The sequence below is a fragment of the Opisthocomus hoazin genome, chromosome 1, assembly GCF_030867145.1.
Source record: "Opisthocomus hoazin isolate bOpiHoa1 chromosome 1, bOpiHoa1.hap1, whole genome shotgun sequence".
In the NCBI taxonomy this organism is placed as follows: Eukaryota; Metazoa; Chordata; class Aves; order Opisthocomiformes; family Opisthocomidae; genus Opisthocomus; species Opisthocomus hoazin.
In genome coordinates this window covers 27,545,667-27,558,934 of record NC_134414.1, presented here as the reverse complement: position 1 = coordinate 27,558,934, position 13,268 = coordinate 27,545,667, and the positions used below count along the sequence as shown (strand labels likewise).

Genomic DNA, 13,268 nt, shown 5'->3' with positions numbered 1-13,268 from the left:
TTAAGCTTGCATTAGCTAAGTGTTAAATGGCAATAAAGGTATTAAGAGTTAATGGAAAATGGAGTACAGAAAGGCTATTGCTTTTGAATAGTACATTTTTGAATAATTGCGTTCCCGGTTGATTTGTTTTTATAGATCTCTTCCATGTCATTCTTTGTGCTTTTTGAAGTAAATTTTTGTGAGGAACAGAGGAAATGTAATTTGCTGTGTGGCTTGCATTTAAGAGATATTTTATTGCGGTAGCATTTTATGTAAGTTATTAATTGCAAAGCACATTATGATGTGCAATTCTAATTCTAGCTAATTTGATTACCCTTGCAACACAGTACAACTTTACTTTAGGAAACTCTTGTTAGCATGTAATAAGATCTTGCAGTTGAGAGGGAAAAAACCCAAGCTCCTTAAGCATTACAATTTCATAGTGTCATGCTCAAAATCACTGTGCCTTGTTCTAGTGCTGTGCAGGAATGGAACAGTGTGTTGTCCCTCTCCAGCACTGCTGCTGAAAGGGTTGGGAAGACTATCCATAAAGATAACTGTATTTAGACACATTATCAAGAGTGATTAACTGGTCTCAGTGCTACAATCTTAACATGGGTCCTGAGAGCACTGTGTATCTAGCTAAAAACCTGCTTGCGTAATGATGGGTAAATGTGCTCAGCTGCAAAGATGTGTGCTGCTTATTCTCTCTTTCAGATAGACTGCAGATGGAAAGACAATCTGATGATGGGGATGCCAACCTGGAACTTAACAATTTTAGTTCAGTTTTCTAGTTTAAAGCTTTTTCAATAATCACTGACGTTCATACTAGGCTTTTTATGGGTCTGAGCAGTAGTCCACATGAGCCACAGTTGCTTACCTGTGAAACAGAAATAGCAGTTCTCTTCTGCCATCCAACAGTGTGGCAAGGATGGTGTTTCATCCAGGATCTGCTAAGATGCAGTAGTATGGCCACCGAAGTAGTGAGATGGACAGATTAAACTGTATGACAAACCCTTGTTTTCAGTGAATGCTCTCATTCATACTCAAATGTAAATATCAGCCAGATTCTTATGTACGCATCATCAGAATTTTTTGGCAAAATGTTTTTCTACAGAAAAATGCTCTACTGAGGGAACACAACTTTCTACAGAAGTATTTTGGCTTCTGTGAAGCTTTCTCATGAAGGGGCCTTTGTTCCAAAACGAAGAATTCACTCCCTTCATCTGCATGTGCAGCCCCTTGTGAGCTGGGAAAGGCCAAAGCTCAAGTCCAGGCTCTGTCTGATTCAGAGCAAGACTGTAAATCTGTTGTCCACTTCCCAGGTGATAGGTGCAGCAGCAGTTACTGGCTTTTGTGATTCATACTCCGCTGGAGTGGTAAGAAGAACAAATCCCAAAGCACTTCCATGCTGTTCTTGAAAGTAGGATTCTTGTCTTCTGTTTTCGATTGATGGCAACTATGTTACTAAACAACTAAGACATCTTGGATCGTATTGAGACGTAGTGTAGAGTACCAGTTGCAAGGTTTCTTTATTTGTTCTTCATGACCTATGTTTTCACCTTTCAGGGCGTGCTGATGGTTGGTCCTCCAGGCACTGGCAAAACAATGCTAGCGAAAGCTGTTGCTACAGAATGTGGAACGACATTCTTCAACGTGTCTTCCTCTACTCTGACGTCTAAATACAGGGGCGAGTCTGAGAAGCTGGTTCGCCTCTTGTTTGAAATGGTATGTCCTCAATGATGCGATCTGGGGATTGCTAAGGTGAGAAGGGACATCTCCCTTGGTTTCCTGTCCCTCTAGTAGCATGTTGGAAGCATGGTGTTCATTGCACTGACACCCCCTCAACCAGCTAGAAAAGCACAGTCTCTGTGTTTCTGTCCTTTACTGGTATGTCGTTGAGGATTGAGAACTAAATGGTTCATCACCCATGTTTAGGATAGCATTTTCTAGACTAGACATAGTTGTGACCTTGACAGAAATTCAGTTCTTACTCAGTTATGGGATAGGCCCATGGGGAGTAGATGTGAAATTGGAAGGGATTCAGACCTGTTATTCTAGAAGCAATACATGGTTTAGTTCTGTTTCTGTTGTGAACGATGGACACAAGCCTCTCAGTCAAGCTTTGGTTGCGATCCGTCATGCAGGGTGTGTGAAGGACATGCCCACGTGGGCTTATGCTGAACGGTCATTCACCTCCTTTGGATCCTTGCTACATTTCTGCCATGCTCTCAGTTAAAACCTGTCTCTGTTGAGACAGGCTGAGCTGCATTCTGTCCCCATGGCTTTCCCCTCACTGCAGAAAAACCTGGACATGAAAAACTGCCTGTATTTTGATTGTGTTCCTTTTTGCTCTGTGCAAGACTAGTTGCTGAGGAAGCATAGAATCATAGGCTGGAAAAGACCTCTAAGATCATCAAATCCAACCATCCACCCAACACCACTATTCCTACTAAACCATATCCTGAAGTGCCACATCTACATGTTTTTTGAACACCTCCAGGGATGGTGACTCAACCACCTCCCTGGGCAGCCTGTTCCGATGCCTGACCACTCTTTCAGTAAAGAAATTTTTCCTAGTATCCTATCTAAACCTCCCCTGATGCAACTTGAGGCCATTGCTTCTCGCCCTATCACTAGTTACCTGGGAGAAGAGACCAACACCTGCCTCACTACAACCTCCTTTCAGGTAGTTGTAGAGAGCGATAAGGTCTCCCGTCAGCCTCCTCTTCTCCAGAGTAAACAGCCCCAGTTCCTTCAGATGCTTCTCATAAGACTTGTTCTCTAGACCCCTCACCAGCTTCGTTGCCCTTCTCTGGCCATGCTCCAGCAACTCAACATCTTTCTTGTAGTGAGGGGAAAACCAACCAACACTGAAAGACCCCTGACTTGAGGAGTACAATTTAAACTTAACCATATGCCAAACAGTTTGTAAATCAAGATTCTGAATTATTTTCTTGTGACAGGCAGGGAAGATATGTACGTAGTATGTCTAGTCGGACTGGGTCGTGGTCTGGTGAGGGCCTGTGCTTGCTGCTGCAGCCTTAATAGTGATGTTTTCATTTGAATGAAGGCGAGGTTTTATGCTCCAACAACAATCTTCATTGATGAGATAGATTCCATCTGCAGCCGCAGAGGCACATCCGATGAGCACGAGGCGAGTCGCAGAGTCAAGTCAGAGCTGCTTGTGCAAATGGACGGTAACACGTGTTTAGATCCGAGTTTGGGGCTGGGGCAATGTTTTGTTACAGGTGGGAATGTAAGAACTTCAGCAATCTGGAAAACCTGGCTCCATGGATGGGGGAGAAATAAGGCAGAATTTGAGAGTAGTGTATTTTTGGAGTGTTCAAAGGCAGATGACTGAAAAGGATGTTCTGCTTAATTTTTTCTAAAATGGCCGTTTTGATGATAAATTAAAATCTCATATTTAAGAGACGCTGACTCTAGGAGAAGCAGATAATGGGGATTTGTGCAGTTTAATACAGGTCTTTAATTTTGATACAATTTAATCAAATTTGCTCCCTTCGCTAGTCTCCAGCTCGGGAACCCCATTGTGAGATCTGATTTTGCTGTATTCTGTGGTGGCAGCTAATATTATCCTTTTAGTTGGATTATAGTACGTCTTCTGTGCAGGTACACATAACAAGGATGCACTTCCATCTAAGGAATACTGTATGGTGTAGTGGTTTGCTAACCACCTCTGTACTGCAGCTATTTTTTAACTGCTATTTGTTATGTCCTCAGATGTCCAGGTTCATTGTGGTAAACTCAGGCTAGGCAACTTCTTGCCCCAAAGTGATAATTTCTTTGCAGTCCTCAGGCCGAGAAGTGATTCCTGTTTCTTCTATGGCCAGATTTGACAGAGATAGCACTTTCAGTGGGACTAGTAGGGCTACACTCACATATGACTGTTATTAGCACTGTCAGAGAAAGCCCTCCCCTGACTCAGCAAAACAATGAACTGTCCCCTTTTCTGTGATGATGATGGTCTTGTCACATCTAAGCCATGGGGAGTTTGGCAAGGGGCATGAGGACCATATAGAGCTATGGCTTAGCTTTCCCCAGGCTTTTGCAATGTTTGTGCAGTGCTTCTTAGCAAGCATCTCAATCAATAAGAGCTGTGGAGTGAAATTGCTTTAAACTGTTGTGCTTGCAGGGGTAGGCGGTGCTCTGGAAAATGATGACCCTTCCAAGATGGTTATGGTATTAGCTGCAACAAATTTTCCATGGGATATCGATGAAGCTCTCCGACGGAGACTGGAGAAGAGGATTTATATACCTTTGCCCACAGGTATGTTTGCTATGAGCATTTTCCTTTAAGATGGCCTTTGCAAGACAAGCTTAGGATTACTGCAGGACTGTTGGGTTTGGGAGAAATCTTGACGTTTTTGTGATGAGCAGTGAAATTCAGGGGTTAATCATTTGGCTGGGCCGCTTTATTTTTAAAGGGAGTGAGAGAAAGAAAAAAATACTACTTGCTTGAGGGCTTAAAAACAAAGAGCTGTGGCATTTCATTGCAAGCCCATTGAAGGGTTCTTACAATTTGAAAGAGAGTTAGTTTTAATGAGGCTGGAATTATTTTAAATGTTTAACAGTCAGTCCTTGAGTGATCATCAAAGGCAGCCTTTGGACATGTTCAGAAACATTGCAAATGCACTCCGTGCCCTTGCAGACAAATGCAAAGAAGTGGATCCATGAATTTTCACTTACAGGCTTAGTTCCTTGTAAATCACTGCTTGCTCGCCTTTATGACTGTGCTTCGAGTCACTCAGAATGCAGCAGGCTGATTGCTTCCCTGCCCTAAGACGTCTTGGCTTGTATTGTCTTTCCTAGCTGTCATTCACCTGTCCTATTAATTTTGAGATTCGTATCACTTGAAGTTTGCATAGCTTCGTTCCTTCTTGGTACAGTGGATGCCTCATCTCCCTGCATGAGCACTCAAGGTAACAAGATGCGTGTTCATGGTGACAGCAGCAGTGATTGAGTTTAGCAGGTATAAGGACACTTAATAGATCTACAGCTTGTCTTTGCAGCTCACAGGCGGTAACAGCTCCTAACAGGATGCCTGTCTTTATGACCAATTAGTTTAAAATCCTATCAGCTGTTGCTTTTGTTTCTAATTAAACCAGATTGTTTTTTGACAGAGTGTATTACACCCTGGACAACATACGATATGTGCTCCATTTTTATTTCTAATCTTATGTTCTGTTGCGTCTATTCTGTAAACAAGAATGTTGAGCTGTTCCGGGCAAGTCTAAATGATGCATTTATAACTGTGCTGTGTGATTTGATGAGGTCAGGCATTTTAATTGAAAAAGTGGTACGATATGTCAGATATACACCTGTTTATTGTGGAATTTGATGCAACTGTATATTCTACTGTGTTGCATTTTCAAAATACTGCAAGGACTTGCTTAGCCCCATAGCAAAGATTAGAAGAATGCTCTCTGGTACAGGACGCTCTCTGCAGGTGTGCTGTATGTACCTTGTGCTCTGTAAATAATAACTCTCCATTTTATAGCTACTGCCACTTGCGTGTGTTTGATAATTCTATATTCTTGACAGTTCTGCAAAGCACACAAAACCAGCAGCTTTAGACAAGCTTTCTAATTTCTTTTATTTTTCCCCTTCCCCCAAAATTTAAAAAAATATTAATTAGGGACATCAGTAAATAAAATGTAAGCGTGGACATTTCCTTAAGACTTTTAGCCTTTCATACTGCTACTGCTTCTGCTGCGGTTGTCCTCTTTTCTAGGTCATAAAAATTTGTCACTGTGGAAATAAAGATGCTGAGCTGGTATATTTTTCTGTACAGTAAAAGCCACAAAAGCATTTGTCCTCTTCTTTACCACCCTTGCGCAGAGTTACACTGAGGCCTAAGCTGTCAAATGTGAATTCTCTCTTAGAAGTCTAGGCTGCTTAACATGTGTACCCAAATGCACATATGCACATGCCCTCTACAAGAAAAATGGTTAATTGGCTGCGTAAGTGCTCATTTATGCAGCTGGTTATCACTGTGTGCACACTGCATCTAGGTCTGAAAGTGGGGTACCAGGACATTTGTACTGTAAATACATTAATATATGTTTACTGTATTAATGTATCTGTTTTCTGTCAGGCTTCAGCAGCTTTCTTGGGTCCCAGCTGAGTAAAGTGCTTAGACATATGCTTAAAGTTCAACCTATTGTTAAGGGGTTTGTGCTGTCTGAAGCTCTGTTAATAGAATCCTCATTGTGGTCCTGATGAAACTGTGTGAATAATATGAAATCAAACATTTGAACAGCGAGTGAATCCAAAGGGATGTGAGAAGAAGCAGACATTTGTAGGATTGTGCTTTTGTGCCCTTGGGTAGTATGTGACCAAATGCTTTGTCACCTGAGACATAACAGACTTTTTTAATGACGTATGACTTTGGAAAATGTCTCTAGAGCATGCTGTTTTAATATACTGCTTTTAACCATATGCTTTACTGTATTTGATTGCACGCTTTACTGTGATTTGTTCTGTCTCTTTCCTTATATTAAACCCTTTTGTTTGTACTTTTCACTGAAAAATCTAAGTTGAGTTTATATCTTTTTTTTTAATGTTACTCTTGCAAGTCTTCAAACAAGTATTCTTATGTTCTAGCGAAAGGCAGAGCAGAACTACTTAAGATTAATCTTCGGGAAGTAGAACTGGATCCTGATATCAGCCTTGAAGAAATTGCTGAGAAGATTGAAGGCTATTCTGGTGCTGACATCACTAATGTTTGCAGGTATCTCATTCCCCTTAATATGCAAATAAAACTCCATGGAAAGTCATCGTTTGCAATATGTGATAAAAGGCAATACCCACCACAGCTGAAGCCATGCTGACAGTGACTATGTTTGAGGCCCAAATCCATTTACTGGAACCATGTGTTACTGTCATGTGGAGCGGTCTAAAGACCACAGAGTCTTTCTGGGAGATGTGTTCATGTTTTCTCGGATCTGAAGAGAAAAAATTCTCTGAGCAGATCTCATGTTGCCATTGGCTGCATTTACTGCATTTGTCTGCAGTTGTTAATGAGGTGCAAAACAGGTTTGGAATTTAATTTTTTTTTAAATCCCGTGACTTTAAGAGCTGGAATTTTGTGATGCAAAGGAACTGTTCACAGAATACTTCTTTGGGGCTTCTAGATGCTGTATGTTTGCCTCCAGTGCAGCACAGTCTTGGTTTCTGCCTGAATATTCTAGGTGCAAGGGTGATACAGATAGTTTATAGCATTAGTGTTGAATTTATTTCCATCCTGTTCCCGCAATTTGTTTAATTTTTTGACAAATTAGCCTTTTCTGGTGGAGGATAGGTATTTGAAAAAACTTATTGGAAGGAAGTCTATGTCCCTTGTAACATTAGGATCCCTGCCAAGAGAAACTAATCCTTTAAGAATGTGGTTGGGATTTTTTTTTTCCTCCCTGCTGCTTTGCTGAAATTGTGAAATGATTCCATGGTTTTGAAAACTTGGTGTGTGTCACACAGTGCAATAGTTAAATTACCTCTTCTCCCTGAGGCCTGTTATCCCTTGCTGGGGAAAACGTGGGGAAAGAGAAAATGTAATTTCGGACTGCATGTGGGCCATGGTGTGAGAAATGAGCGTCTCCGTGCCAGTGGGCCATGCTGGCAGCATCCGAGCTGGGGAGGAGTAGGGGAGCAGGCAGTGCATGAGGATCCACAGGTGCCAATGGCCTCAGCCCTGCAGGGCCGCTTAATGATGGCGTCTGGTGCCTCCTGCTCTGCCCTGTGCAGGTTCAGGTGCTATGTGCGAGCAGGCAACAGAGCTGGGCTGTGCTCTGAATGCTTGCTGACTGTCCTTTTGGGCTATACAGAGGGGAGAAGGCTGAAAACTAAGAGAATAGGGGTGCAACATCCAGACTACTTTGAAAAAAAAAAAAAAAAGTCTTTGAGTGCAGTTCCTCTCCTACCCTGCCCCTTCCTGCACTGAAGTTGTAAAATATCATCTCTATGAATCATTGTAAAAGGTTTTCAGTTTTATAGTTTTAATTATGTCTGCACATTTACCATATGCTTAAATGGGTTTTGGTGCCAATGCATTCTTTACGTTGAATTAATGTAGTGATCTGGGAACGTGAAAGCTAAGAAAGATGTGAACTGCATCTTCTATGGTAAATAAATGCTCCCTTAAGTGTTCCTGCCAGTGGTTTATAGCAAGAGAATACAATCAAAATTCATAGGCTTATAGCACATGCTGCTAGCAATTAGCTCCCATACATTGTCCTGTATTTCCAGGGATGCCTCTTTAATGGCAATGAGACGACGTATTAACGGCTTAACTCCAGAAGAGATTCGTGCACTTTCTAAAGAGGAGCTTCAGATGCCGGTTACCAAGGGGGACTTTGAGCTGGCTCTGAAGAAAATCTCCAAATCTGTTTCTGCTGCAGACCTGGAGAAGTATGAAAAGTGGATGGCAGAGTTTGGATCTGCTTAATTTCAGTGACAGCTCTCCTTTGCTAGAGTTTTATGGCTTTTGTTGTTTTCACTTGCAAAATGAGTTAAAAATCTTTTTAAATGTTTAATAAAAGGTTTGCCTCTGCCCCCATCCCACCCCCTTCTGGTGACAAGATCTTTTAATATCCATTTGCCTGTAAAGGGAATGAACACAATAATGAGCTGATATTGTAAAAGATATTTTATCTCTGAAATAGTAAAATAAGACAAACAGGAAGGGAAAAGGATAATCTTTTTATTTTTCCAGTGAAGAGCAGTATTACTTAACCTCATCATAGACATTTTTCATGGCTGGAATCAGTAAATCAGCTGGGAGATGTGACTCCAGAGGAGCTAACAAGGGCTTGCTGTACCCCTGCTCTTAATTGCTACATTTCTGTTGAGCTGCTGACTCTGCCTCCCTTGAATGTGGCATCAAAGTTACTGTTCTCTCTCTGCTCGGATATTTGGAGCAAAGCCTGTGGATTAACTGGCATTACACAGAGGAAATGAAGATCGGTTTTCCATCGAGACATGGGCTTGGCTCTCCTCTCATGTACACCCATTTGGAATTGATGTCACTTCAGACTGGATTGATGTTACCTGTGATGACTTCTGATGGAAATGAGAGGAAAAGGGCCTTGACTGTTGTCTGTTCAGTTTATGTTTGATCTCTGAACATAGTTTGTACCAGTTGACCAGTAGACACTTCAAAGTTTGACCACTAGACACTTTGACTTAAGTTACATCTTGCACTTTTATGCTTATGTATCATCCTATACTTTGTCTGTGCTGTCTAGATGATATCATTAATATTATTTAATTAACAAGAGTTTAATACAGTAAAGACACTATTATCAATGCTGTCTTTAAAACACAAGGCTGTCCTTAAAGCACGTGGCTGTGGACTTGCACTTCTTCTGATTAGGCATGAGCTCTTTCCTAGCTTTGCTAGACAGTGGGATTTGCACTTGTTTGTTGCAGGACTGTTCATGCTTGATGTTTTTTTAATGAAGATTTCTTAAAAACATATAAATTTTATTGATTTCGGGAAAATAATCTGTACAATTGCTTTTATATTCTTAAGTCTTTCTTCCCTTCCCACATACAAGTGCAGAATGAGAAGGGTTGGGTTATAAACTCTAGCGTGAGAAATCCTCTCGCTAGAATAGAACTGTCATGCTGACTACATGAGCTTTTCACAGACTTGGGCTGCGAGTCTGACACACAAAGGTTTCCTGTGCTAGGAATGAGAAGGAGAGGTCAAATTTACAGAGGAATATGCCAGCTCTCAAATTTTTGGTGATTTTGTGAGCTAGGGCCAAAGTATCTTGGATGTGAGCTGCTGTGCGGTTCGGTAGGTGTTCTGCCCTTCCACTCTCTGCTGAGACTTCTAGTGGCAGAGCCAGATGTGGCAAAGTGGAGTAGGAAACAGAGAACACCTCCTCTTGAATGGGAGTATATGCTTATTTGCTCCTTTTTGCTAGTTCTTGGAAGTTCCCAATAATATCAGACACACTGGTCTCTTGGGCCGTGAATGTGAACCGCTAAGGCAAGTGCTGCTCAAGTGTGTTTACTGTTCAATAGCAAGGACTGTCAGGATAGATGCGTGACAGCTCTGCAGCATCTATCTGATTACATGAGCGACTTCTGAAGCTGTTTTACCACTGCTGCTTTGTCTGTCAGTATTCCTTTTGCCTTCTTTGTATGTGAAGACCATGTCTCGGATTGATTCTGTCATTTTAAAGGGCTACCCCAATTTGCATGAAGAAACACCATGGAGATTCTGTCAGTCTTACATTTGACGTGAAACACCGTCAGGGCTTTAGAAGCGTGTTTCCATGTGGCAGTCTGGAAAAATGTCTTCTGGGGCCCCCAGACTGGTTGAGACACAGCTGCTGTTCCTATCTTTCCAAGGACAGAACATCTCTGCTGCCTAGCGTTGGGCCCTGCCACACTTGTGGACAAGGCGGTTAGTGCTGAAAGAACACCAGCTTTTACCCTCTTCACCTGCAGGGAGAATCGATGCTCCTTTCCTGACCAGTTTGCACCAACGGCACAGTAGAGCCCTTAGGATTCACAATACCTGTGGCTGTCAGACCAAAATGAACAGTTCTCTCTGCATTGGAAGATGAGCAAGCAGAAGCTGTGTTGACTCTTTATAAATTTTGGATAAATTCCTGCCAGGGCTAGTCTGTTCCTACCAGGGAATAACCGGATCTTTACAGAGAGAAAGCTCTGAAAACATTGCTACAGTGTGTCATTTCTTCCGTATGAAAGCTGTAGGCTGCAGCCGTTACTCTTTTTCGTTTTGTTTGTTTTACTGCAGTAGGAATTAGTAAAGCTACGCAAATACTTTGTGTCCAATGCCAGATTAACGCTTCAGGGTCTCTGACTAGAGAGACCATTGCTGCCCGAGGAGCTTAGTCTACACAAGCAAAGATCTAGAAGGGAATAGACATGAATGCCAATAACTTACCCTGTTCAGCTGCCCAAGAGCAGTGCTGGGATTCAGCACTTGCTGCTTAGAAAGGTCTAAGTACCAGTTATCTCAGCTTCATATTGCAAGCACCAGTGCCATTCCTGCTGATGAAAGCACAGCATTTAGCAAAAATGTCATTCCTTAGCTCTTTCATGAACCTTCTACCTTAAGGCATTAAACTTCCTTCTTGAATGTTAAGCAAAATTCACTGTACTGGGCATTCCCTCTAGTAAGAATTATTCAGGTGCGGCGGTCTTTTTCTCTGAAGGTCATTTCTACCCCAAGTCTGTTTTTCTTGTGCAGGTCCATTCATCTTTTACTGCTGCAGAACAGAAGAGTGAAAGTTTCCAGGCTGTAGAAGTTTATATGTACGATGGTTGTGCCCAAGCATTACACCCGTGACTTGGGCCCGACTAGATCAGGCACCCTGGAAGGCAGAGACCATCCCTTCCCTGTTGAGACTTCTCAGGGCAGGGATGCTGACCCGGACATCTCTACCAAGTCACACTGGTGCGCTCACCTGGGTGGGCTTGGAGATTGGGTTATTAACTCAAGAGGGGAGCCAGCAGCGGGGTGCAGCAAGGAGCAACCACGGATGGGAGGCTGGGCCAGCAGAGGCAGCAGCTCGAGGCCCTAAGGATGAGCTTACGGCTCATCCTAAGTCTGGTTTGTGTCCCGTGGGGGGAAACCCTTGTGTAGGGACGTAGGATTCCTCGGAGAGCAACGTACGAGCATATCACAGCCTGCTGCAACAATTTATTCAGTCTACGTCTCCGTGGAGGTATGCGTGCGCCCGTGTGTATGCGTATATATACACACACAACGTCTGCTGCTTCAGTAGTTTGTACCCAAATTACATAAAAAACATGTTTTAAAGCTGTGTTTACTTGTCTCTTTCTGAACATCTGTGAAGGCCCTCCTGGGTGGCACTGTTAATTTTTGTACAATAAGCAATCTGGTTGTATGAAGTAATAAACATACGTGTGGAGTCTGTCTCGCCTGGGTCGGGCTGCGAGTGCTTTGCTGGTAACTGTTTCCAAAGGGTGCCATACAATGCTGATCTTTTCAGCATGTCATGGTGGTGTTGGACTCACCAAAGCCCTAGATGGAGAGCAGTTAAAGCAGAGTCTGCTTTTTTTGAATAACGCTGTCAGCAATGCTTTCCCTCTTAAATTGGCCTTTTGTTGCCACAAGCTATAAAATGGGGAACACTCCAATGCCCAGCGCACGGAAGGAGGTGGGGGGTGGAGGAGAGCAGAGGCCCCAGCAGATGTTCAGTGTTAGCACCTGATTCAGACCTCACAGCATTGGGCAGGCTTTTTTATTACTTGCCCCTGGGCTGGAAGTATAATCAGGCTCCAGAGAAGCTGTATCATCAGCTGACTGCTAACCAGAAGACTTTCAAGAGCAAAAGTTCTCTTAGGAAAGAGCTTTCAAACTTGGAAAGCGATCCCAAGTCTCTTGGGATGAAGTTGATTATTTGAATTTTCTCACTAACTTCCTTATGAAAGTATGTGTAGTTTCTAGTGTTTCATAATGCCTCAAGCAGGAAAGAGCAAGCAAGGGAAATTGCTGATCAAGGAATTTCAGGAGAGGTCAAATCTTTGCATAGAAGGTTCAGCTCACCCCGGTTTAAAAGAGGCTGTGAAATAGCAAAGGTGCACTGATTTGTTCTGATCATGGTGGAGATGAAAGAGCTTGTGTGCTGTAAAGGAGTCCTCCATCAAGCGAGCAGAGTCGTAGCTGTACAGTCCAGGCACGAGGAGGTGGAAGCAGCAGAGGAAACAGTGAAAATTTTTTTGTCTGTTTTTGGAAGAAACCACCCTGAATCATTTTGTGGACTGAGATTTTTTTCTGATCTGTAGCGACAGATAAGAACATGATGAACATACAGGTGGAAGTGCTACCATGGAGCCAGCGTGGAGCCTGGGAGCTCAGAGCACTGGTGTGAAGTGGGTGTCTGCACTGCAGCGGCAGCTGGGGCCACGGCCATCAGCGCAGGCTGGGTCTCAGTAGCCCTCTGACGGAATGAAGCGGACGGCGTAAAGCCACCCGTGTTGGCGTCAGCGAAGGCAGAGCGATGCTGCAGGGCGGAGGATGTGGCACACGGTCTTTCTCCCTGCTCACCTTCAGTGTTTTCACAAAAGCGCTGTGCGAAAGTCGGCCGTGGCTGCGGATGCCTCAGTCCCCTGCGTTTTGGAGCCCGGTGACCACGCAAACCGTAGCGAACAGAGCTGCAGCTGCCAGTGCTGTTCCTGCCTCCCACAGCACAGGGGCATTTGACCCTCTCTGCTTTCTAAGCCAGCCTGGTTTTGTGTGCTGGTTGTGACCTGTTCTTCTGACC

The 13,268-nt window shown here is 43.2% G+C and overlaps 1 protein-coding gene across 9 annotated transcripts in view; it reads left to right on the top strand.

Moving 5' to 3' along the window:
- Positions 1–11,920, top strand: part of KATNAL1 (katanin catalytic subunit A1 like 1) — a 48,640-nt gene extending 36,720 nt beyond the window's left edge. For all 9 annotated transcript variants that reach the window (XM_075420090.1, XM_075420100.1, XM_075420095.1 and 6 more), the window contains 5 exons: positions 1,549–1,707; positions 3,053–3,179; positions 4,136–4,270; positions 6,607–6,733; positions 8,245–11,920. In XM_075420090.1, coding sequence (XP_075276205.1) covers positions 1,549–1,707; positions 3,053–3,179; positions 4,136–4,270; positions 6,607–6,733; positions 8,245–8,443 — 747 coding nt within the window. In that variant the 3' untranslated portion in view covers positions 8,444–11,920. The remainder of the gene's footprint in view (positions 1–1,548; positions 1,708–3,052; positions 3,180–4,135; positions 4,271–6,606; positions 6,734–8,244) is intronic.
- The last annotated feature ends 1,348 nt before the right edge of the window (positions 11,921–13,268 follow it).